We start from the raw sequence: 24978 nt of genomic DNA, 5'->3' as shown, positions 1-24978 counted from the left end.
TCACTCTGATCTTTGTTTCTAATATCTCTATCTCCTTTTGGTCTTCTGTCTCTCAAATATTCACTTAGTTCTTGTATTCTAGCTTGAATTCCAAGCTTGATCCTTTTCCTGTTTCCCCTCTTCAATCTATGTTTTGAATGTCATTGTGGAGATAAACCTGGAAAAATGATCTGCCTCTTCATGTCCGAGGGTTCTTTATGGATTTGCCTGAGTGAAATATTGTGCTCTATAGTTGATACCTTTCTTTTCTAACATTATAATCTACCTTCATTATGGTGGATGTTGAGGCCTTAGGAGAACTTTGGTACCAGTTATGCTGTCCTGCAAGTTCCTTACTGAGTTGCTACCTGGGAAGATTTCCATAGGGGCTATTTCCATAGTCACACAACAGAGGAATGGGTTAAAGAATGTGCTAAGAGGAAGGAAAGGAAATTTACAAAACCAAGTTGAGCAGAGGCAGCAAAGACTGTATGTTCTGAAGCCCACAGAGCAGTGTGCTGAGGCCATGTGTTCTGTTGTACCTGCTGTGAGTTTCTTTTCCCGGGTAGGGACTCTGCCTCCTCTTTGACCCTTATTACATGACAATCATGACATCAGTCTTAGATGGGGAAATAATCAGCACTTTTACACCAAATATCGACAGTTGGTGGCAGCTATTTGAAGTCTTTGCCTGGCACACCAGCTGCCAGCTACCCCTGTCTGCGGGGCTTGTGAGCAGCTGAACTGTCGTGCAGTGCCTCCTGCTGGTTTCAGGAATTCATTCCTCAGGCTCATTATCCAGAAAAAAAAAAAAAGCAGGTTCCTGACATAGGCTGGAGTGACTTTAGATGGCTCTGTTCATTGCACCACAGTCCTACTGAGTTGATGTTAAGAGTTCATATATAACTGGGTCATGAACTTGTTACAAATCCCATGGCTCTGTGTTCTAGTCTGGCTTTCAGCATTCACATCCGTCCACCCATATTCCTTTCTGTTGTCATCTCCCATAACTTTTCTTCATTTGTTCTGTACCCCAGGAATGGGATACTGACTATCCCTCCTATGAACCCCCTTCCTCATGCTCTTCCTTACTCCTAGATGATTCTTTAGCTTTCTCTTCCCTCCGGACCCTTCCTCTACAAGTGTTTTCCATCTGCAAGTGTTTAGAGGACATGCATATCTCAAGGGACTACCCAAACCTCTGATCCTTTCCTGGACAGATGTTTGCTTCCTCCCACTTTGCTTCTCAATGCTCAATAACTCCTTCCTGAACTTTTCTCTGAACCTGTATCGCTTAACATATACTTAACATACTCTCCCTGCTCTTACACATGTGTATGTCTTTAGTCTCCTATTTAATGGCAAGTCCATCCAAAGAAGTGATCATATCTTTTGTGTCTTATGTCCTAGAGTACCTTGCATATTACAGGTGTTCAGTAATGTTTAATGAATAAATGGAAAGATCAGGCATAATTGTGTCTGTAAATGTTTGAAATGAAGGGGTTAGTAAGTGATGCTAATCCATCTCTTTACTTTGTCCAACTGAACTGGTATCCTGTGAGCTGATGGAACTATCTCCTTCCATCCCCTCCTCCCTAGCCCTCATGACACTTGTATTCTGAAATTCAGAATGACTCTTGTTATTATTTTTCAAGAGTGGAACAGGGATGTCTATTCCTTCATGACTTTGGAATGGCCTGTAGGATAGACTCAGAATCTAACCCGCACACATTATACTTTGAAAGCATATTAGAACTACATACTAGAGCTAGCATTTAGCAGTTTACCATTCTTTTGTTTACATTTTAATTCAGTTGATCTGTGATGTAGGAGGAAAACATCTTAGTTGCAGAGAAATCTGGCAGATCTCTAGATAATATTCCTTTTTTTTTAAAGTAATGTCAATGACATAAAACAAAGAAAAGATTCCTGTGTGGATGCTTAACAAATTCACATTTTTGTCTTCCAGGAGACGGAGCTGTTAGATCTCAGCCTTGTCAAGGATGCCAGATGTGGGAAACATGCCAAAGCTCCTAAGGTAGGAAGCCAAATGCCACACATACACCAGCTGCCACTGGTTCCAGAGCTGTGTCCCCATGTCACCGGTGGCCCCAATGATAAGTTTCTCTGTCACAGTTGCTGTAACACCCTATACAATAGCCAATCCTTCCACATGTCAGCTTACCCTAAATGCTTTCATTATTATTAAAAGAAAGAAAAAGTATGGGAATATATAGGCAGTCAGATGTAGGGGCTTGCTTCATATCCTCTCATTTTAGTTTTGCTTGGGGAGAAAAAAAAATAGCATAGTCAAAATTACCAGGTAATTCTAAATAGTTACACTGTTCTAGAGTTTTTGAAAAACTCCTTGGTCCAGCTAAGCACACATGAATTGAATTTTTAGGCATGATGAATGAAATCCTCTAACTCATCACCTTTGAACCTGAATTCAATCCATCCATGAATCAAGGGCTATCAACTTTTTTCTCAAATGTATATTTGGAGGACCTGCATGCCTTGAAGTCAATTGTATGGAGTGTTAGTGTTTTGGGGTTGAAAAACTTATTGGTGAAATAGTTGAAATGGTGTTTGCAATTTATTTTTGAAGATAATTTAAAAATAGTGAATAAAGGCATATTAATAAGTATCCACAGGCTTTAATGTAATTATCTCATAGGCTGTAATGGGAAGGATGTATTGACTATCAAATTGGGAAATCACTCTTTATTTTATTTCAATTTAGTGATTTCAATAGGTCCTTTCTAGCCAACAGAATTTTGGCAAATGGGGAAGCACAGAAGCCATTTAGGAACTCTGCTTCTTTCCATAAGTGGTAAACTAGTGATTTTCTATTTGACTACCTGCTTGCAACTTTTTAGTCTTTAAAAGTCAAATTGTCTTCTTTGGCATCAAAAAGTGTCTGTTGCTGTAGAGCCATAGAAAGAAAATAATCACCTAGAATAATTTTATTCTACACATAGACTATAAGGCAGTAGTGCTGGTGAGGTCTGCCATATAAAGCAAATACTCAAATCCTGGTTTTATTACTAAAAGGGTTAAAATTATCTACAGGAAACTGAAAAAAAAAAAAGCCAGTTTCAGGAAAGTTTCTGAAACTCTTTCATGTGAAAACATCTTATTATTATGCACATCCCAGTAAGATAATGGGTTTTCAATAGTGTGGTCTCAAACTTATCATCATTAAGGCTGTGTTGATTCAAAATTGTTTACAGTCTTAAGTATAAGAAAGCATATTTTCTTCTCCCAGTTCTAAATGGAAGTTTTCCCAAAATCCAAATTTTTCATAAACCTGGTAGTTCTAAGAATTACATCGATAACATAGTTACAAAACATTTGTCTTTCAATACAAGTTTATTGGCCTCATTTGAAAGTTTAGTTATCAACATTGGCTAAAGACAGATGCCTGCATTCCATCAGAAGCCCTTTGTGTCAGATGTTCGGGAAAGGGGTCAAAGTCAGTTTCTCTGCCACATGGGGAATTTCCTTTCAAGTTTGAACCTGCCTCCTTTATTACAGTATAAAACCTGCTTATCAGTTAAATGTTTCATTTATGGATGTGGTATACTGAATGTCTATTGATTGTTGCAGAATGAGGGTCTGTACTGCACTGGATTCTAAAATACTTCTCTTGTGGACAGAGTTTGACACTCAGAAAACTGGTTTTTACTGTTTGGTCCATCAAAGATTGCTTTCTCTAGACATGTGCTGGGTTTTTTCCTCCTTCCTGTTCCTTGTTGGTGTCCAAGAACATCAATCAACTTTAAGGTTTTCAAAGCCTGGTTCTGATGCATATTACCTGTGTGACCTTCCTGAAACTCAGACTTCTTCCACATTGACGAAATGGTATTGGTGATGATGATGATGGTGGTGGTGGTGTTGTTGGTAATGATAGTACTTTCTATTATTGTAAGGATTAAATGAAATAGTTCAATAGCAAACATTTTTTTTTATTTTTTTTATTAAAAAGTTTATTTTTACATCATTTTGCACATTTTTTTTTTCATCTCAATTGTAATCCCCAGGGTTTCCCATCACCAAATCACCTCTCTGCCACCACCATAGTCCCGTGCCTGTCCCTCCCCCCCCCCCCCGTTTTTGGTCCCATTCCCCACTCCACCCCCACAGAATGTCAATGGTTGTTTCAATAGCAAACATTTAACAGAGGCATGCTCAAATTTAAGTGCTTGTGGATCAGTGGAGAGTTTTTTAAAATGCTAATGCTTTTCCCTACCCCAGAGATTCTGGTGCCACAAGAGCCTCATTGAAAAATATGATACTAGGGTTTTGAAAGGCAAATTTGCAGCAAAATTTGGAGCCCTGCTCTAAGTTATCACTACTACAAAACACTCACTAAATATTAACCACTATTGTTGGCATGATCATCATTACCTTTGTACTTACTATTATTAAAATCTTCAAGTCAGATTGGCAGAAAATCAATTTTTATATCACTTGCTTAATTTGGAAAAGGTTATGTTACACAGAAAAAAGATTGGAGGAGGGGTTTTGCTGAAAGGGGTTTTGCATATTGACAGGCAAGAAAGAAATTGCTATTAATATCAGTTTAATAATCTTTAAATTGCATAAAAAGCTACAACCCAAAGTGAGAAAAGAAAAGGATAATTCATAAAAATGACTGGAGCATATTGAAAATTTCATTGGATGGACTGGGTTATGTTGAAATCACATACAACAGCTCAAAAATATCACCAAGAAATAGGGGCCTCTTTTTCTCACCAATCTGTCTTCTAAGGGCCTGGAAGGGATCCCTTTTGCATCTTTGAGATCTTCTTGTGGCCAGCATTGCTCCATGGCAGTATCCAAAGAGAGACTAGCTTCCTCTAGACTATTCCAGAATGATTTCCTTATACCACCTCATGCAAGGAGGAAGAAACCCCACAAGCCAAAAAAAACACACATAAGTGATCACCAAGGTGGGTAGAGTGAAGGCAAGAGGACTAAGTAGAAGGTTATAAAGTAAAGATACTGGTAAACAGTGAGAGAAGCTAGGAAATGTAGGAGAGAAAGGCAAAGTGACATGAAGGCAGATTGAGTGGATGAATTTCTTCAGGGATTTCCAGAACATTTGTGAAGCTGATATTTTTCAAAATACCCAGGCACCCCACAAATATTTATCCGTGTACTCCTATTATTATTTTTTTTCACAGCATCTCATTACATAAAAATTCATGATCTGGTCGTAGATGATCTGTTTTCCATGCCCGCTGTGATTTAAAATAACAAAGGAAATAGAAAAGCACTATGTGTTGCCCTGTTAATGAATTTTAAATGTTGACTTCCAACACAATGCATACTGTTCCAGATCTGATTTCCCATATGCACCCTTTGTTCAATATACATGTTTCTAACTGGTGAGAAATTGGGAGATTTTTATCCAAATGCAAAAACTAAAGCAAACAAACAAGCACTTTATCCTTTGAAATCTGAAATTCATTTTTTTTAAAGGTTTATTTATTCGTACAGAACGGGGGGTACAGGCCAGAGATGTGGAGGGTGAGAGGATTCACCAGGGGCAGAGTGGGGAGCAGAACAGGCAGATCAACGAAGTACACTGCTGGGGAGACCAGCTGGCGGGTCAGGAGAGGTCTGCCGAGCCATGTGATCACCTCGGGGGCAGGTAGGGATGGAACTCATAGGAAAGTGGCTTAAGCTCCTTTGTGCTGTGCTTTAACTGGCTGTGCCACCAGGGAGGGCCTGAAATTCATTTTTATTTCCCTTCTTGCTGTCTTCTTCCTCCCCCTTAACTCACATTTGTGAGTTACATGTAAAGGGTGGGGCACAGTGGTTTACCATTTACACATGTAATCTATGCCATATATACTTAACTCTCTAGAAGGAACTTTGACCCAAAAGATCATTGGTCAATGTGGTGTTTGATCTATTAGTGATGCCTGACCCAGAGGATCAATATAGTGGCTCATGTGCCAATACAATGGCAGAGAATAAAAATAAATAAATAAACAAAAAAATAAATAAATAAACAAAAACAAAAACAAAAACCATTTAGGTGTATTGAAAAGTAGGTGGGGCTAAAAATGTGGAGGCTTGGGTTTGCCTGCCAGCTGTGTCATTAGCAAGCTAATGGAAGCTGATACTTTTCTGTCTATGCCTCTGTATCTTCATCTATGAAGTGGGGTTTGGGGGTACAGATTTGTAGGGGTGTAAGTGCTGTCCCCCTCGATTCCAACATTTAAAGTGGGAAGTAAAACAAGTCAAGGCACTTCATCGTACAGGTTATGAAACTGATGTCAAACAACTTACCTCAGTCAAGTGAGCCTTTTTTTGTTTTGTTTTGTTTTGTTTTGTTTTGTTTTTTTAAAAACAGATCACATTCTAACCAAAGGAGAGGTGTTTTACAAACAAAAAGAAAAATAAAGAATGAGTGACTGTCAGACTTTGCATGTGACTTATCCAGATCGGTTCAAGCACTGATTTGGACTCCAGAGGGAGCAACTGCCTGGCCTCAGACTCAGCTTTTAGTCCATGACATTCAGCTCTTAGTGATGTCATTTGAAAATATTTCTGTAATTTTACTTGCACACTGTGCTTTGTGTAAAGAAAAAAAGTTTTGCATCCTTTGCTGGCAATTAGCTAGTTCATTTTGTCTGTCAAGGACGTTTTTAAAAATATATAATAGTTTATCTTTACATCATTTTGTACATTTTTCCATCACAGGTGTAATAATCCCTGTGGTCTTCCCATCACCAAATCACCCATGTGCCAGTCGAGGGCATTTTATATCAGATGTGTGATATCACTTTGAATACCCCTTGTGAATATTCAGGTCAAGATTAAATTCTAAGTGGTATATAGCATCACCAAAACCACACAAAGTAGATTCAAGTAAATTAAATTTTAAAAATTGATCAGGTATTGTTTTCTTAGTCTTTATGTTAAAGTGGTAGCTTTTACATTGTCTCTGATGCCTTTATATTCCAGGGACTGAGGAAACAGCAAAAACACAACAAAAGACAGGTCTGCTCTCATGCCATATTCTGTGTAAGAACAGAGAACTGGTGATGCCGGTTAATGGGATTGAGAGAGAGAGAGAGAAATTTGTATCTGATTTATCATGTGTCCTGATTACTGAGGGTAAATATTCTCATCCTGGCAGGTTTAAAGGTAGAACTTTGCAGTAGTGACCTCAGGATATCACAGCCCTTTGCCCTGTGAGGAATAGCCTCCAGCACCTCACTGCATAGGGGAACAGAGGGAAGATAAGTTCCAGTGAGGCAGAGTAGGACAGGAGACCATAGACTGTGTGTGATGGTTTTGCAGAATCGCCTTGGAGTAAGTTGTCTGAATAAGATTGTAGTCATGTGAATAGAGGTGTGAATTAAAAGAACAGTAAGCACTCTAGGCAAGAACAGAAGCCCTGAAGTAGGAACATACAAAAATGAATAGGCAAGAACTAGTGAAAATTGTGCAAGACAGAAGGGATCGTGAAGTCAAAGACATAGCCATGACCACTGAGACTTCACAGGCCATGATAGTGAATTTGACCTTTCTTCTGAAAGAAGTGACTGGTCAGACAGCTTTTATAAGCACTACTGGCCACTGGTTAAGGGTAAACAGTGGAAGCAGGAAGCCCAACTAAATGGCTGATGTAAATATTCTGGGCTGTGTGAATGATGATTTGGACCAAAAGGTTAAAGCTGATGAAAAATGTTGTCAGACTCAAAATAGGATGTGAAGGCGGAACCACAGGGTTTGTTAATTCAATAAATGTGAGATCCAAGAAAAACGATTCAAGAGTAATGCTTAGTTCTTGCAACAAAATTGACTTTAACCTGGGAAAATGGAAGAATTGAGTTGCTATGCCCGGGATGGAAAGGAAGAAGCACATTTAATCTGAGAAATTCAGATGTTGGCTTTTGGATACTAAAAGTTTGAGATTCCTATTAGTGTCTCTGTGATCATGTCATATTTGGATATATAAATCTGGATTCAGGAGAGCTATTGATATAATTTTAAGTATTTGAAAGCTCAAAGCCAAATGCAATCCTATAATGTATGTAGTTATAAAAGGAAGAATTCTGGTATCTGAGTCTGGGGATCTCTAGCATTTAGACTGAGAATGGTATAATCCTCAAAAAATAAAAAAATAGGGCCCTCAAAAACTTATATACCAATATTCACATCAGTTTTACACCCAGCAGTCACACAACAGAGACAATTCAAATGCCCATCATGGAGGGGTAGGTAAAGAAAATGTGGTGTATACATTCCAAGGCATATTACTCAGCCTTAAATTTTTGATATGAGCTGCAAAAGACATGATGCTCAATGAAAATAAGTCAGACATGAAAGGATGCATATTGTATGTGTCCTCATATCAGGTATTTAAAGAGGTCCGATCCATAGAATCATTAAGTAAAATGGCAATTTCCAGAGACTAAGAGCAGTTAGGGGATGGGAAATTGGTGTTTAATGGGTAGCGATTTTGTTTAAGGTGGTAAAAAAGTTTGGAGATGAATGGTGATATTGGCTACACAGCACACCACTCTAAATTTACTTCATGTCATTTGACTGTATGTTTGCAATTTACTAAAATGGTAAATTTTGTTTTATGTATATCTTACCACAATAGTAAAAAGTAAGCGATTGTTAAAGAGGAGTCAAGAGAGGAGGGGGACTAATCAGAAGAAAGCTTGTCCCAACACCTGAACTGTATTTCAGAAAGGAGGAAGTGGGCATTTGGTCAATAGAAGAATTTCCTTATTGATCTTTTTTTTCTTCTATTTTTGCACATTTTTAACTTTACTGAAGATACCATTTTATAGTCACTTCATTTCTTTTTCCTTTTATATCATTGACATTTTCTGCTAATATTCAAAACAGGCTATTTATTTAAGGATTGTCGAATCTCAAATAGCTCATCATAGAATCAGGATGCCAATATATAAATTTCATAATGAGCTGTTATTTGAATGTTACACAACAGTGGCTTCAATGAATCATCCATGAGGCCTGGAGTTGAAATGAGTGCTTTATTATTGTCCCCCTTTGCTGATTGTAAGCTATTTTCTCTGACTTTGTACAAAGCTTGTGTGAAGCTTCAGATACAGAATTTGATGTACACATTTGAGATTTAGGAAAGAAGAAACCCTTTACACAACACAATAGTTTTCTTTCTTTTGAACTCAGTTGAGTAGGAGATCTCCCTTGGGACCATATTCTTGGTTCCAGCTATTTTGTATTATACCTGATATGATGTAATGATTTTTGTTGTTTTTTTTTTTTTTGAGGGGGGGTTGGTCATTTTATTTTCCTCAGTGTGTGTTTATTTACATCATTACTAAATGGAGAAAAATAGAGCTAAAAATCCACAGAAAGATCTGTATAATGGTTCTGACAGCTATTCACATTTATCTCCAGATGTAAATTATATGGCAGAGTTCCTTTTTTATGTTCATTAAATTCCATAGATGTCAGTGGTTTCCTTGGAAACAAAAACCTTTATATAACTAACTAGTCAGAGATTTGGTAGCAGAAATATCAGATGTTGAGGGGGCAACGAATGGTTCCCTTGGTCGATCTTTGCATCTAAAACTCTTCTGCACTTTCTACTTGCACTTCATTCTCATGGCCATAGTGAACAAGATAAGATTTTTAAAGCTACCACAATTAAAGTATGGAATGTATTCTCTAATGGTTGGGAGCTTTAATTTTGTAAAAGGCAATCACAGATCAATGAAGTTTTTCCTGGGATGTTGGTTTACAAACTAACCCCAGAAGAGATTGGGGTATCTCTTATCAACAGTTAATGTGAGCATTTGAGCCACGCTTTTCTTATTCAGTATATATACAGGTCTATCTGTAGGGTATGGTGAACTGATATGTATGTGGCTGAATAAAAAGTCTGTTTTTGTTTTTTATAATAATAAGCATCTATTTTGGCTCTATTATCAAAAAGTTCAAAAGGTCCTTAAAGGATTTTAGGGATCAAAAGAGGAGGTCACATTTATGACAAGGGGTAATGGTAAGTGAAAGAGTATTTACATTGTGGACCAGAATAGAGCCCCTTGGTGAAGAGAGAAGATTAGTAACCTGAGTGCAGTAAACCACTGGTCTTTTCTAAAGATGGGATTTGTTTTATCATTACTTCTATCTGGTGTTATTTCAACCAAGTCCAATTTGTTCTACATGCAATGACACAAAATTGTGTTTTGGAACTATTTCTCATTTTAATTCTTTCAGTGCAATAATACGCCATCTTGTGGATATATCTGATATTAGGTTCTTAAATTAATTACACATACTGATCAACTCTTTAAGCCAAGGGTTTCAAACTTGCTTTCTAATATAGTGATATAAGAAGCAGTTGGGGAGCTTTTAAAATCTGGATAGACAGCCCTCACCCTGATCACCTTAATCAGAGTATCTGGTGTGGGACTTATGCATCATTTTTAATTAAAGCTTCCTAGAGAGTGTATGTTCCATCCATTACTCTAGGTAAAAAGGGTACCAGCTTACATGGATGGCATGTCTTTTGAAAACACCTCTTAGTTCTTCAGTGTGTTGAAATAAGGCACGACAGACTGAGTGGATTAAACAATAAAGATAGATTTTCTCATATTTCTAGATACTAGAGGTCTGACATCAAGGCATTAACTTCTGAAACCACTCTCTTTGGCTGATGGCAGTCTTTCCCTTTGTCTTCACATGGTCCACTTATTGTGTCTGTCTGTGTCTTCATTTCCTCATCTTAAAAGGGGAATAGTCATTGGATTAAGGGGTCATCCTAATGACCTCATTTTACCTTAATTACCTCTTTAAATGATCATGTGCCCTACTATAGTCACACTGAAGGAGGTTAGGACTTCAACATGAATATTGAGGAGACACAGTTCTGCCTATATCTGCATTTCCTCACTCCATTTACAAGCATTATTTGACAATTGACCAGTGGATATTTTTTTCGTGATAATCAAAATGATTGTCAGAGGAAATATGAATGTGTAGTTGAAACTCTTAAGCCAGATGGCCAAGGCTCAAAGTCAATTACTAGTTATATAAACCAAGTTATTCTACACCTTTGAGGCTTAGTTTCCATATCTGAATTGTATAAATTATCTTAATATATCTTTTGCCTAGTAGCTGTAATGAATCAATGATAAATATACATAAAACTTAACACAATTCTCACTCCCTTTACATATGTTGAATAGATTGCATGTACCAGGAGATTTAATTGAGTAAATAAAATATATAATCAATGCTCATGTGATGTAACAAGCAAAAGCAAGTTAGAGTTGCATAAATTACTTATTTAAGCAGAATTCTGTCCATGACTATGGAACTTTTCACGCTAGGAAAAATATACTTTTGTAGCTCTGATAATTTAAACATACTTCTGAAATCTACTTTTATATATTAACTGTAGAAAAATTAACATGAGCAGATACATCTTTCCAATCAAAACCAACCTCTAGACACCATCACTGCAATCCAGTGTATGAGATTTATAGTTCATTAAGAAACTCTAAATTTGCAAACAGTTAAGTAGATTTTCCCCATAAACAAAATGATGTTAGAGCAATTTATCCAGAGAAGAGCGTTTTGGTTCATATCTACACTGTGAAACAACTGAGCCAAACATCTGAAGCACCTTTGAAATAGAAGAACAAAGGTTAGATTCAGAGAGAGCCAGATTTTAATCCCACTGTACATCATAACTGAAGTATTTCATGGAGTCTTTTTCATTTCTCTGTAGTAGTTAGTAGTGATACTTGCTGTATTGTCTGATGATTTGGATGAATATTGGTAAGCACACAAGTGATAATGTTGGGTACATTTTAGGAACTTATTCTTAACTGCTCTTCACTTCCTCCCTGCCTTGGGTTATTTTGGTTTATTCTCAGAACTCAGTGATAGATAATTAAGCATGTATATCACTTGAATTGAGTTCTTGTTGAGATTAGGTTTGAAAATAATTTGACGTATATTGAACAGGGAAAATACTGGAATATAATTTAACACATGATGTAACAGAAGAAAAAGTCTGAGAACTGAAAACAATATTTCTATATACCATGGAGTTTGTGAGAATTAATTGATTTAACTAAGAATGGCTTTACTAGTCATTATGTGTAATTTAACTATACAAGTTTGTGAATCTGTTTGGTAGAATGGAAAGAACTTAAAAAATATATACTGGAAATTCATTTTTGAAATCTTCAAATGGGAAATGGTTGAACATTCCCAAGTTCCTGCTATTTACTACAAAAGCATGAAATCTTACTTTCCAAACTCTGGGGTGTGACATGAGACACACAGTAAGTATTTTCAGAAATAAAGTAACATTTTCACTAATTTTTTTCCTGTTCTGAACAGCTAACATTAACACTCATAAATCTGAAATTTATACCTGAGGAAAATAGCATTGATTATGTAAAAAGTAGCCATTGAAAGTTGAGTAAACTTTACTAGAAACTATCTAGTAAAATACGTACTAGTTGATATCTTATGGCAGAAATAAGGTTTTCTAATGATACTAAACTTCAAGTCTGTGGTGATTCTAGGAATTGAAGTGACTAAGTAATCAGCAGTTGTTGATGTGTAATTGTGAACCAGGCTGTCAGTCTAGCAGGTCAGAACACCTGCTTTTCTGTCTTGTACACCAATTCATTTATTTTGCCTTTTGGTGCTTCATCATCGAGATGCTTCTTGACATTTTACTATGTGTCTATTGGTCATTTTGTGGAAATCAGTTTCCTATGTCTTTGCATCCGATAGTGTAAAATTGATAAACTTGGATTCTTGGAAGCCACTGGCATCAATATAGAGCTTGAATTAAGGTTACTTAAAAGTGAGTTGAAGATACTAGGAAGCAATATACTTATTTTTCCCAATAGAACTTTCATTTTTAAAAAGTCCCTTTATTTTTAGTGCAGTAACTTTGATGTACAATGCTGCATATGTTTTAGGAATACAGGTCTTCATCTGTTCAAATGCTTGTTGCCACACCACCTGCCACCAGAGCACAGATAACCATACAACATCTGCTCTTGGCCCCCTCCTAACCCGCACTTTGCTGGAAGCAACAATTTTTAAGTCCTTAGTGTCTTGCTGGCTCCCTTATAAGGTGTGTGTGTGTGTGAGAGAGAACTTTAATGACTCCCTGTTCACATGAATTGATTTCAGTGCCCTAAAGTGATGATTTTACTCTGTAAATTCAGGCAGAGGGGACTCCCTGCCAGTGTGGTGGTATGTTTCATAATTGGGAGTCTATGAGTTATCCTTAAAAATAATGATCATTAGTGCCAATTTTTGAAAGCTTTGAAGTCAGGATCATTATTTGACAATTTGGAATTTCTTTACAGCTGTGCACTCAGTATTTTCCTTTAGATACTCATATTTACTATCTACCTTCATGGAGTCTTCTTCCTTTATTTGCAAAGAATTCACTTTGAGGGATTTTTTTAAACAATAAAAAAGTAGTCTTCTTTATGTCCTTATTTCAGAATTACTACTAAGGTAATGTTTAAATGTTTATATTATGCATTTCCTTATAGGGAATTTCAAGATTTGTAGTATCAGGTTAAAAATCTGCTTAAAGGGGCCCTCCCTGGTGGCGCTGCGGGTTAAAACACAGCACTAAGAAGCTTAAGCCACTTCTGCATGAGTTGGATCCCCGCCTGCCCTGGAGGAGATCCACATGGCGAGGCAGACCTCTCCTGACCCACCCACTACTCCCCTCAGCAGTGTACCTCCTTGATCTGCCTGCTCTGCTCCCTACTCTGTCTCTGGTGGGTCCTCTCACCCTCCGCATCTCTGGCCTGTACCCCAGTTCTGTATAAATAAATAAATAAATCTTTAACAAAAAAAAAAAAAAACTGCTTAAAAAATGACCAAATATGTCATTTCTCTTTATGAATGTTAATTAGAAGTTAAATTTCACTGTACTATCTTTAGTTGAAATTTAATGTCATTATATACCTGTATATGAATTTCATTTGCTTTCATCCTTACAAAGCCTTAGTGTGAAATAAGTGTTTAAAAAGTTTCATGGGTTAGGACATGTAAAAATGATTAGGAAATTTAACTATTGACTATCATTTTTTGCTATAGGTAATTCTTGTCTAAAATAGGAGTGAGACTTACATACATTGAGAGACTATGGAAACATGTTTCTAAATTGCTGGTTATTCATGAGATGTTTTTGAAGATCAAATATTACCTAGAAGGAATTATCTACATAATTTTACTTACAAATATCGATGCCAGATGCAAATCAAAATAAAATTCAGACCTCCAATTAGTTCTGTCTGACACATATACATAATAATGTAGAATACCACACAAGGCTATGGTGATGGCACATGGGAAAATTGGTAATGGGAATTCCACGGAGATTTCAACTGAGATGGAGAAATGTACAAAGTGAAGAATGATGTAAAAAAAAATAAGGGCCCTCCCAGGTGGCACAACAGGTTAGGATGTAGCATTGCAAGCTGGTGCAAAAGCTTCAGTGAGAGTTCGATACCGGCCCGGAGCTGACCCTCCCGCAGCTCCCCTCAGTAGTGTACGTCTTCGATCTGCCTGTCCTACTCTCTACCCTGACTCTGGTGAAGCCTCTCACCACCCCTGCTCCTCTAGCTTACATTCCAATTCTGTATGAATATGTAAATAAATCTTAGAAAAATAAAAGGAGTTGCCCTTAGATTATCTAAAATAAAATTACATGATAATTCTATCAACCATATGAGTTCCTAGTCGATACAATTTTGGGGGAGTGTGGTAAAGAATAAATTGTATAAATAATAGCAAACTAGATTTGATATTTAATTTTATGGCTAGTTGCTAAAAATCTCATGGTTCCATCTGATAGTTCTGAAGTTAAGTGTTTCTTCTGAAGGATACTGTAGCACATTTGAAGTGTTGAAATGTGATTATTATACTTTTCTGTTTTTTAAAAACAAAGTAAAATTTTAAAATACAAAAAAAATGAACTTTGTCACATTATACCAAGTTCTTTAAGTAAATTCTTAGAAATGTTCCAAGTAACTAGAATTTCATCAAGCTCCTTTTAATTGCATCCTTAAGTGCTGTGCTTTTAATTTACCAATATTCATGCTGTTCAAGATTATGAATTGAGAAACTATGAAGTTACAAAAGAAAAATATTATATTGAGCTAACCCATGCTTTGCCTTTGTAAGTTGAGCTAGTTTCTCTGGCAACAAGACGTCATACTATAAATCATGCATCTAAAACATAGACTTACAGAGACAGAGGAACAGGAAATTCAGTAACATTATTTGATGTGTTGCTGCTATCCTTGCTGCAATTAATAAGGTGTGTCATTTTTAACTCAAGGGCAGAAATTCAGGCTGTGGAGAATCTGAGCTGTTTCAAAAATTTTCCTTTAATCCTACAAAACATATTGCTTTAATAGCATTAGTTGGTGTAAGTTGCATGTGGCAAACATTTCACGCATTATTATTTCTAGCACTATGTTGGAACAGTAAAATTACACATTGTCTAAATAAATTCTTTTGACTGTGTGAGAAGAGAAAACTATTTATTTTAGGAGCTAGTTTTGAAATACTGCCTTAATAAAGGCTCAGTCTCCAAAAATGACAGTTGCATAAAGGACAATTTAAGAACAAGAAGGGAGAATGATAGAATGGTATGCTATCTTTAATTTCAGCTATATATGAAGCTACTGCAAATAAATAAATAAATTGTGTTAAAATTTGAAAAATACCAAATAAACAAAATGGAAACCCAGTCAGGTGTCATCTACCAAAAGCTCACACTGTTCATTATGTATTTGCATACATATTGTCTTAACGTTCTTACCTTGAACATGACATCATATTCATGACCATGATGCTGAATATTTTTCTATTGATCATTTTTTTTTGGCTGAATGATAGTTGACTTGAAGCTGTGTTGACTCGACCATTTATTATTGACCAGTTACACAATTTCCACTTTATTTTTTCTATTACCACTAACTCTGAAGCAAATTCTTGCTTTCATTTTTCTTCGCTGTTTCCTAAAACAATAGTACTAGCAATAAGAATACCTGTCCAATTAAATCTGATTTAATCCAGTATTATATGGTTGTCATTTTTATTCCTTCCACCTATGGTTTTTCTCATAATAGTAATTCTGTTCCTCACAGCATTAATGTTTATTCACATCTACACAAAATTTTTCCATCTACACAAAATAATTCCAGCATAAAAAATATTAGTGCTGCTAATAACAGATCTAGTAGAGAAAATTAAAAATTATTTTTGCAGTTCTATTTACTTCTTATAACATTTCTAAGAATATAGTTTCCAACATACATTTTTCTGTGGAGTTATTTTATTAATTTACAGTACAGATTCATTTGTAGTTGCATTCAATTTTAGAGATTACTATTCATCACCCTTTATTAGTTTTTCACTTTGAGATTTTAAAATATATCAGTGGTTCAAAATTCAAAAATTAAGTAAGAACTCAGGGAAGGCTCATTTCCATGTATATCCCTTTCACTCCATTCCTACTCATCTGCCTTTTTCCTTTCCATATTTCTTTTGCAAAAATTAAAAAAAAAAACACCCTTGTGATAATTCTGTTGTATAAATTTGACTTTTAGAAGTTACTGAACTGTTCATTCTATAATTTCTGAGCATATTTTACGTAAAAATAACTCTTGTATATTATTCATGTTGATAGGCCCTTTACTGTAAAATTTGTGGGAACAGATTAATGCTGCCTTTGCTCTATGCTTTTTAAAATCAACCAATTTTATGGCATAGAAATATCATGTAATGTCAGACGTTTGCATGCATTCTCCATTGCTCATGGTAGCATGAGGAAGGGAAAAACCAGATACATTATGTGGGTGAAACTGTCACATTTTCTGGGTAGATTTTTATGTAAGGAAGGTGAGAATTGTCAGTTTCACTTTCTGTTAGAAAGGTGTTCCAAGTTGAGTAAGTTTTCTTTTAAATGAATGTCAGGCATAGCAACTGTCTACAGTCTGACTTTACTCCTCTTAGTACCAGAATTTTTCTTGACAGTGATTTTCAGGAACATAACTACTGTTGCCATTTATGACCTTAGGGACAAGAAAATTCAAGTGATCCTAGCCACTTGGGTAGCTGTGGAATTGGCTTTCCTAAGGTATTTAAATATTTTTTTTTAAAAAAAGTAATACATGCATCTACTAAAAAATAAATCCTAATAGTGTCATATATTAAAAAGTGTACCTTACCCTTTCACCCTCTTTTTTCTTGGTCCCTTCTCAGAGGCAATAATTCCTCGTCCTTTTTTAATTTCTCTGAAATCCTATGCATGCAATAACCCATTTTAACTACGCAAAAACTTGGCATGCATGCTATTTAAATGTATCAATGTGTACCAGGCATTATACCATATTAGTACACATATATCTTCCCCATTTAAAAAAAAATAATAGTTTATTTTTCCATCATTTTGTGTCTACCCCATTTTTAAGGGACCATAAAGAACTTTATAGATGCACCAAAATTTATTTTTTTGAGTTGCCTCTTACTCAGTATTTTTTAAATCTGTTTTGTTGTTTTGCCAAACAGTGCTTCAATTTATTTTTATTAGATATGTCTTGGACAAACTGTGGGTAGATTTGGACTGCCTATGACTGAAATTCTTGTATCCATGCTTGTGCATTTCTTATTATGAAATGTATTAGCAGACACAGGTTGTATTGATTTATATTTGCTTCAACAGCATTCAGAATGACCTGTTTGTTCATAATCTCAACAACATGGTGTTTCATTGACCATTCTTGATTTGTATAAATGTGACATGAAAATTTGGTAGCTCTTTCTTATTTAAATTTGTATTTTTTCAATTCTGAGTAGAAAGGAACATTTCTGCTCTGCAGTGTATTTGTTTCTAATCATACCCTTTACCCGTTTTCCAATGATTTGTTGTGCATTTTCTTATTGCTTTCTACAATATTTTGATATATTGAGAACTGCCTGTCAAGTGTTACCTCTAGCTATTTACTTCAGTTTGATGCTGTGGAATTTTTTTTCAGTTTGTTTCCATCAGATTTATTAATCCTTTTCTCTTTAAATTGTCAATATTTAGAGTATCTATACATTCTAAAATGATAAAGATCATTTTGTGATATCAAGCATAACAGCTTCTCAATATCACTAGAATGACTTTTTAAGAGTTTATCTCTCACTCAATCTGTTGAAGTTCTAAGAAACATTCCAATCTACCTTCAGCAACTTAGGCTGTTTCTGTATGGACTCTGCCAACGCAACAAGAGACCTTGGAATTTGCCATGGCAGGAGAAGAGAGGCATCTGGAAACTCTAGAGGGACTTTTTAGTGCATTAGCCCAGAAGTGACACATATTCTTTCTGCTCAGATCTCATTGCCTCTGTCTAATGACACAGCCCTGCTCAGTGGTACAGGACTTGGGAAATATAGTCTCCAATATCCTCAGGGAAGAGAGAAGCAGCAAACATTAAAGGATTAACGATGTCAATCACAGTATCAATTTATTTGACTCTAGGTGGCAACCCAGTTGTCCAACATTAATTATGGAATAGTCTTGATTTTTTCTTTACTGATTTGATTTGTTATCTTGATTACATACTGAAGTCTTTATACAGTTCCATTCTTCCCTCTGTTGCTATTAGCCATTTTCTATATATTTTACACTAGTAATAAGGACTTTTAAATTTTTACAGCTTTACAACATATTACTTAGTAGGGATAGTTCTATTTTGTTATAGTTTACTTACATTTATGTTTATTTTCATATGAATTTCAAAACTAGTTTGTATTATAATACTAAAAACCTGTTGATGTTTTATTGGTATTACTTTAAATGTTTAGATTAGTAAAGTAACAGTTTGTGACTATCATACTGAGTGTCAGTATTCAAATATAGTATGCTTTTATTCATACCATCTCATGTATATATGTGTGTGTGTATTTAAAGTCTTTTAGATGTTTTAATGTCTCCATCATATAGATTTTACTTATTCAAAATTAAGTTTTCCCTATATATCCCATCATTTGCTACTGTTCTAATTAAGATCCTTATAATTTTGTCTTCTATTAAGCAAACTAAAATTACTTTTTTCTATATCATAAAATTTGGTATAATATGCTGCAGCCTCTAGGAACTTCACTAAATCTGTATTTTCACTGAATCTTTTTATATATTTTTTAAGTTGGTGTTCTTCATTCATACAGACACAGAACCATATACTGTATAACAAGTGATAGTGGTATCTTCTCATTCCTAAATCTTATAACTTTTTTCCCCTCATTTTTGAACTCTAGTTTATGTACTTTGGTGATTTGGTAAAATTCCCTACCCTTTGTGACTGGGCAAAAATTAATCAGTGGTGAATATTGATTAATTATTTTATTAGATTTTAAATGTTTTGTGAATTAAAACTATTTAATTCAGTGAAACATTGAGCATCCTCCATTAAAGCCCCTGTGCTTGTTTTTCAAAGATGTTAAAAGAGAAATAAAACAAAGCCCTAACTGTCCTGATTCCTGGAAGGCAGCTACGGTCACCACTATACCACCAACGCTTGTCCTGATTCCTAACATATATACGAAGCATGGGGATGTCTATAACACAAAGTCACATATGGTACATAATACAATTGGAGTGCAAAGGAAGTGTTCTGGTATAATGATATTTTAGTTTTGTCTAGTGGGTTGCAACTGGAATGGTAGCAGTGGAGGAAGATGGGCACAGCTTACAATGAAGGCTGAATTGGAATTGATAATTTCAATTGTTGTCTCATAGATTTTGAGACAAGACAAGTAGTGCATACACAGAGAGATATTCCCAACTCCAGGACCAATGTAGAGTGTTTCTCAAAGCTTGATTTTATTTAACACTTACAATAAGTGTGCCTATGGACATTTATACATTTATATCTCTGTCTGTCTGTCTGTCTGTCTGTCTGTCTATCTATCTATCTGGCACTGAAACTCTAGTAGCTAATCTTATGTCTTATTTTGAAATACCAAGCCCCTCTCTATTGGAAAGATGTATTGTTTTTTTGCTATATGGTAATTGAGAACCCTAAGTTGCCTATAATTTCCTTTGTGTTTAGAATCCACCCTAGACTTTGAATTAAGTCAACTTGCTTTGCCACCGACGGTGCACAAGATTTCTCTTACAACCCTCGCGCCCCCACCTCCGCCAACTACAGACAGATTCTTGCTAACACTTGTTAGCTCCTGTTCTTTTGATAATAGCCTTTCTGATAGGTGTGAAGGGATGTTTCATTGTGGTTTTGTTTTGCATTTCCCTGATGATTAGTGACATTGGACATGTCAGACCCTTTCAGTCATTTGCCTTTTTTTGAAAAATGTCTGTTTGCTTCTGCTCATTTGTTATTGGCTTGTGTGTTGTTCTTTGTCTTGCTATTGAGTTATGAGTGAGTGAGTGAATTTTTAAAAATATATTTTGGGGCCCTCCCTGGTGGCGCAGCGGATTAAAGCACTGCACAAAGAAGCTTAAACCACTTCCGCATGAGTTCAATTCCCGCCTGCCCCGGAGGTGACCACATGGCGCGGCAGACCTCTCCTGACCCGCCCGCTGCTCCCCTCAGCAGTGTACTTCGTTGATCTGCCTGTTCTGCTCCCCACTCTGTCTCTGGTGAATCCTCTCACCCACCGCATCTCTGGCCTGTATCCCAAGTTCTTTCAAATAAATAAATAAATCTTTAATATATATATATATATATATATATATATTGGATATTAATCTCTTATGAATAGATGATTTGTAGACATTTTCTCCCATTCTGTAGGTTGATTTTTCATTTTGATAGTTTAGTAAACTACACAAAAGCTTTTTGTTCTGATGTATTACCACTTGTTTATTTGTAAAATGTTTATTTCAAAATTTAGGTCATCTAATTTTCCTTGTGATAGATTAAAATGCTTATCACTTATCTCATTCTCCTTTTAATAACTCTGCAGGATAGGAAAATGTGTATTATGTGAATAACATCATATGAGTCATACAATTTAATATGTATATTGTGGTCCAATAGAACAGAGGAAATATATTCTGGACCATTATATCATTTTTACTGATGAGGGACAGGGAACATTTTGAGATAGTAAGGTATTCAATTCCATATTTTGTAGCAATATGACTTTGTGACTAGGACATAATTTTGTGATTTATAGATTCTAAATATGAAGATCCTTTTAACTATCCTTCTACAGAAATAGTAGTATTAACAATGGTATATTTTCAAAGCAAAACTGCATTCCTCAGAAGGTATATTCAACACTGAATTCATGGAGCATGCTAAAAATATTTTAGAAATATGACTCTAACATAAAAATTGGAAAATTTCTTGCTGTTTATGATGAACTTGGAACCTAAAGAATACACTAAGCAACAGTCCTTGAAGTTGCAAGTTTCCAAATTAGCATAAAGAGCAGTATTTTTCTCTCAACATATAATTCCTATCTGCTAGCTGAATTTTCCTCTGAAGATATTTTCTGGAATCCTCTACATGCTTCCAGTAAATGTTCAGATGGTTATCCTTTTATGCTTAATTCTCAGTAGAAATAAGACTGACTCTCAAGTTCTAAGTAACCCCCTCCCCTAATTCAGTGTCATAAAACAATTAAACATTTGTAACTCCTACTGGATCTGAAGACCAGCTCAGTGGCTCTGGTTTAATTAAGTTCACTTATGTGTTTGAAGTCAGCTGTGGGTTGATCTGGGCTGCCTCTAACCTTCTATGTGTGTTGTGCATATTACTCCCTCAAATACCATCTAGCTTGGGTGTGAGTCATGGTGGAGGCCAGGGTGTGAGAGCAGACTAGCCAGAATGTATTCTCATGGTGATAGTGGGAAAGCAAGAACCACCATGACTGTACAAGTCTTTTGAGGCTTGGACTCCAACAGCTACCATCAGTTATGCCATAGTCTGTAGCACTAAAAAACTAGGCTGAAGGTCAGCTGAGATTTGAGGATAGGGAAGCAGACTACCTCTTGATTGAAGAATTGCCCAATGGTGTGGATATAGGAATGCTGAAACATTTGGGACACTTTTGCAATCAGTTTATCTACACATTCCTTCCCAGAATTGATTTTTCTTCATTAAAGTCAAAACACATGAAATCGAAACAATCTAGTAGCCAAAACCTTCTTTGTAAGTGACCATATATTTTGAGTTGGCTTGTATCAGCTTGCAGAGATAATTGTTAAAAATAGCTATAAAATAAAATAAATTTCAAGGTAAGCACATTTTGGGGGAAAATAGGAGAACAGTAAAGCCCATCACTTCCTGGTTATTTTTATTATTGTTATCTGTTTTCTGAAAGTTAACTGTAACTTTTATATCTGAATGTTAGAAATGCTTTCTGATCATATTACATATCCCTGCCCAAGTCTGTGCTCATTGACATCATTTTGGTAGCTTGAAATTGACGCTGGAAGTATTTGCATCACTAAAAATGGTAAACTCTACTTACAATGACTTTGTTTTTTTTTGTTGTTGTTGTTGTTTGTTTGTTTGTTTTTGTTGTTGTTGGGGGGGTGGTTTGAGATGCTGGTTTGAGATGCTTGTGAACATTTGCTAACACATCACTGCCTGTAATTGTGAGAGAGAATTGGATAGGTCAAACTAGTCACTGCTATCAGTCACTGCTACACTGTAGCATGAATTATAGATTCTCCTTGTTCATTCTTATCTGTTCTATTGATTTGGTTTTAAAAGGAAAAGATGTGATGGAGTTTAATTGCAGAAACTATATCACCAAAATATGCAGCTTTGAACCAGGGAGGACCAGGATGGTAAAAGGTTCTTTTTCTTTAGTAAACTCAGATGCCTGCAAATGGACACATAGTTCAGTCAATTTATGAGCATCAATGTATAAATCTAATCTTGAACAAACATGGAAGGGGCAAGGCAGGTAACATTTTAAATAATAGCCGCTGTCATAAAGTAGGGTGCGTGCATTCAGGAGAAAATCACTTTAGATTAAGTGTTTTAACGCAATAAGTTATATGTATTGAGAAGTAACAAAAAGCAAGTGAAGCAATACATCTTATCTCCTTGTTAATGGACCAGTGCCTATTTATTTTTCTGAGCCATATGGGTTGACGTTTGACTTCCATTATTCCAATACAGCGAAAGGTCATTCCATCTACCCAGGAGCCTGGCCCTGTCAGGTAGAGAGCCTTTTCAGAAAGGAAACTCACTGAAGAATCACTAGAAAATTGATACAATACAAACAGCAAGTCTGCTCAGATTCAGTTGTATGAGCTTCACAATAAATTCTACAAAAAAAAAGACGAAATGCAATGTTTATTTTTGAGGTGTTAACTTAGCTGCACTGTCCCTTGTTTAATAAATCTATTTATTAGATTTCTTTTGATGACTTGTTGGACTATGGTATTTCATAGAGGGTACTTAGGATAAATCATGTGATGTTTCAGAGTGGAAAAAAAAATTAGGTTGGTGGCCAAGAAAAGAATCAGGATCCTATTTCTGATCATTTTCTATCTATAAGGAAAATTTATTTTTAAATTTTCAGTTCACAATCTCCTGATGTTTAATTGTTTCATATAATTAATGTGTGAAAGCTAAGCTGAATCATGTGATACTAGAATGAGACATCAACACAAATCCATATTTATATATATATGTATATATATACATACACACACACATATATATTTGCACATACTATTAGGATAGATGTTCTCAAACTCTGTTCATTAAAGGATCTTAGAACAAAAGTTAATATGCATACCCAGTGTCTAGATCTTACTTTCAAATACCCTTTTCTAATAGAAGAAACTAGCTGTCCTTGGGGGAAATGGAGTGTCTAGAACTGTAGCAGAAAATTTAAAAGTTGAGTATGGACCATTGTGTAGTTCCCAAAAGGAAACTTATACTAAAAAAATAAATAAATAAAAGCTCACATTCATGAAGGTATACCAAAGGAGCAAAGGAGCCAACAGAAAGAACCCCAAGTGGCATATTGGAACCATTTCACCAACAAAATAAATAATGTAATATTGGACTATAACCCAGAGTAGAAAATAAATATCCATGAATGTATACCTATATAATGAAATGTTTGGATATATTTTAAAAATGAGAGAGAATAGACAAACCTCCAGTACAGCAGCATCCCAAGTAATTTATGTAGCCAAAGTCCACTCTATAAGGTGGAATGCAACTCTAACCTTTAAGCATGAGCTTGGCATAATGACTTCCAGAGACAACTGTATGGAAAAGAGGAGAAAGACTAACTTTAAATTGGAGAAACTGGACAGATACACCCTCAGCTAAGTGATCAAGATTAGCAAATCAATGTTGAGTCATGTTGATAACATGAGAACTTATAAGATGCCATGAATATGATAATCTACCCTGCAGTCTTCCCAAACAGATAATTACATTTAGGTGTTAAGAAATACTTAAAACAATCCCAATTTAAGAAACATTTTATAAATTATCTAAGCAGTACTCCTCAAAATAGTTAAGGTCAAGAAGACCAAGGGAATCCTAATAAAACCTGACAGTATAGAAAGCTCCAAGTAGACATAGTGAGAAAATGTATTGTTGGTGTCCTGATTAGGATCCTGGAACAGAAAGAGAACAATGGGTTAAAACTAAGGAAATATGAATAAACTATGGTCCTTAGTTAAAAACTGTGTGTGTGTGTGTGTGTGTGTGGTATGTCTGGGTTCTTGAGTATAGCAAATGTATCATGATAATGTGAGATGTTAACAACAGCAAAAACTGGATATGGAGTAAGGGGGATTTCTCCCTGTTCTTCTGCAAAATGTCTTTAAGTCTAGAGAAATCTTAAAAAAGTTGTTCTATAAATATTCTATTTTTTTTAGATTTATATATTTATTTATACAGAACTGGGGTACAGGCCAGGGGTGCAGGGGTGGTGAGAGGCTTCACCAGAGACAGAGTGGGGAGCAGAACAGGCAGA

General features: G+C 35.6%; 1 protein-coding gene across 2 annotated transcripts in view; it reads left to right on the top strand.

Moving 5' to 3' along the window:
• PLCB1 (phospholipase C, beta 1 (phosphoinositide-specific)) overlaps positions 1 to 24978 on the top strand; it is a 591356-nt gene that overhangs the window by 200023 nt on the left and 366355 nt on the right. For both annotated transcript variants that reach the window (XM_004687179.2, XM_004687180.2), the window contains exon 3: positions 1949 to 2017. In XM_004687179.2, coding sequence (XP_004687236.1) covers positions 1949 to 2017 — 69 coding nt within the window. The remainder of the gene's footprint in view (positions 1 to 1948; positions 2018 to 24978) is intronic.

This window comes from Condylura cristata, unplaced genomic scaffold, assembly GCF_000260355.1.
Source record: "Condylura cristata isolate star-nosed mole 26May11 unplaced genomic scaffold, ConCri1.0 scaffold00022, whole genome shotgun sequence".
Lineage (NCBI taxonomy): Eukaryota > Metazoa > Chordata > Mammalia > Eulipotyphla > Talpidae > Condylura > Condylura cristata.
This window is presented reverse-complemented; position numbering and strand designations above follow the sequence as displayed.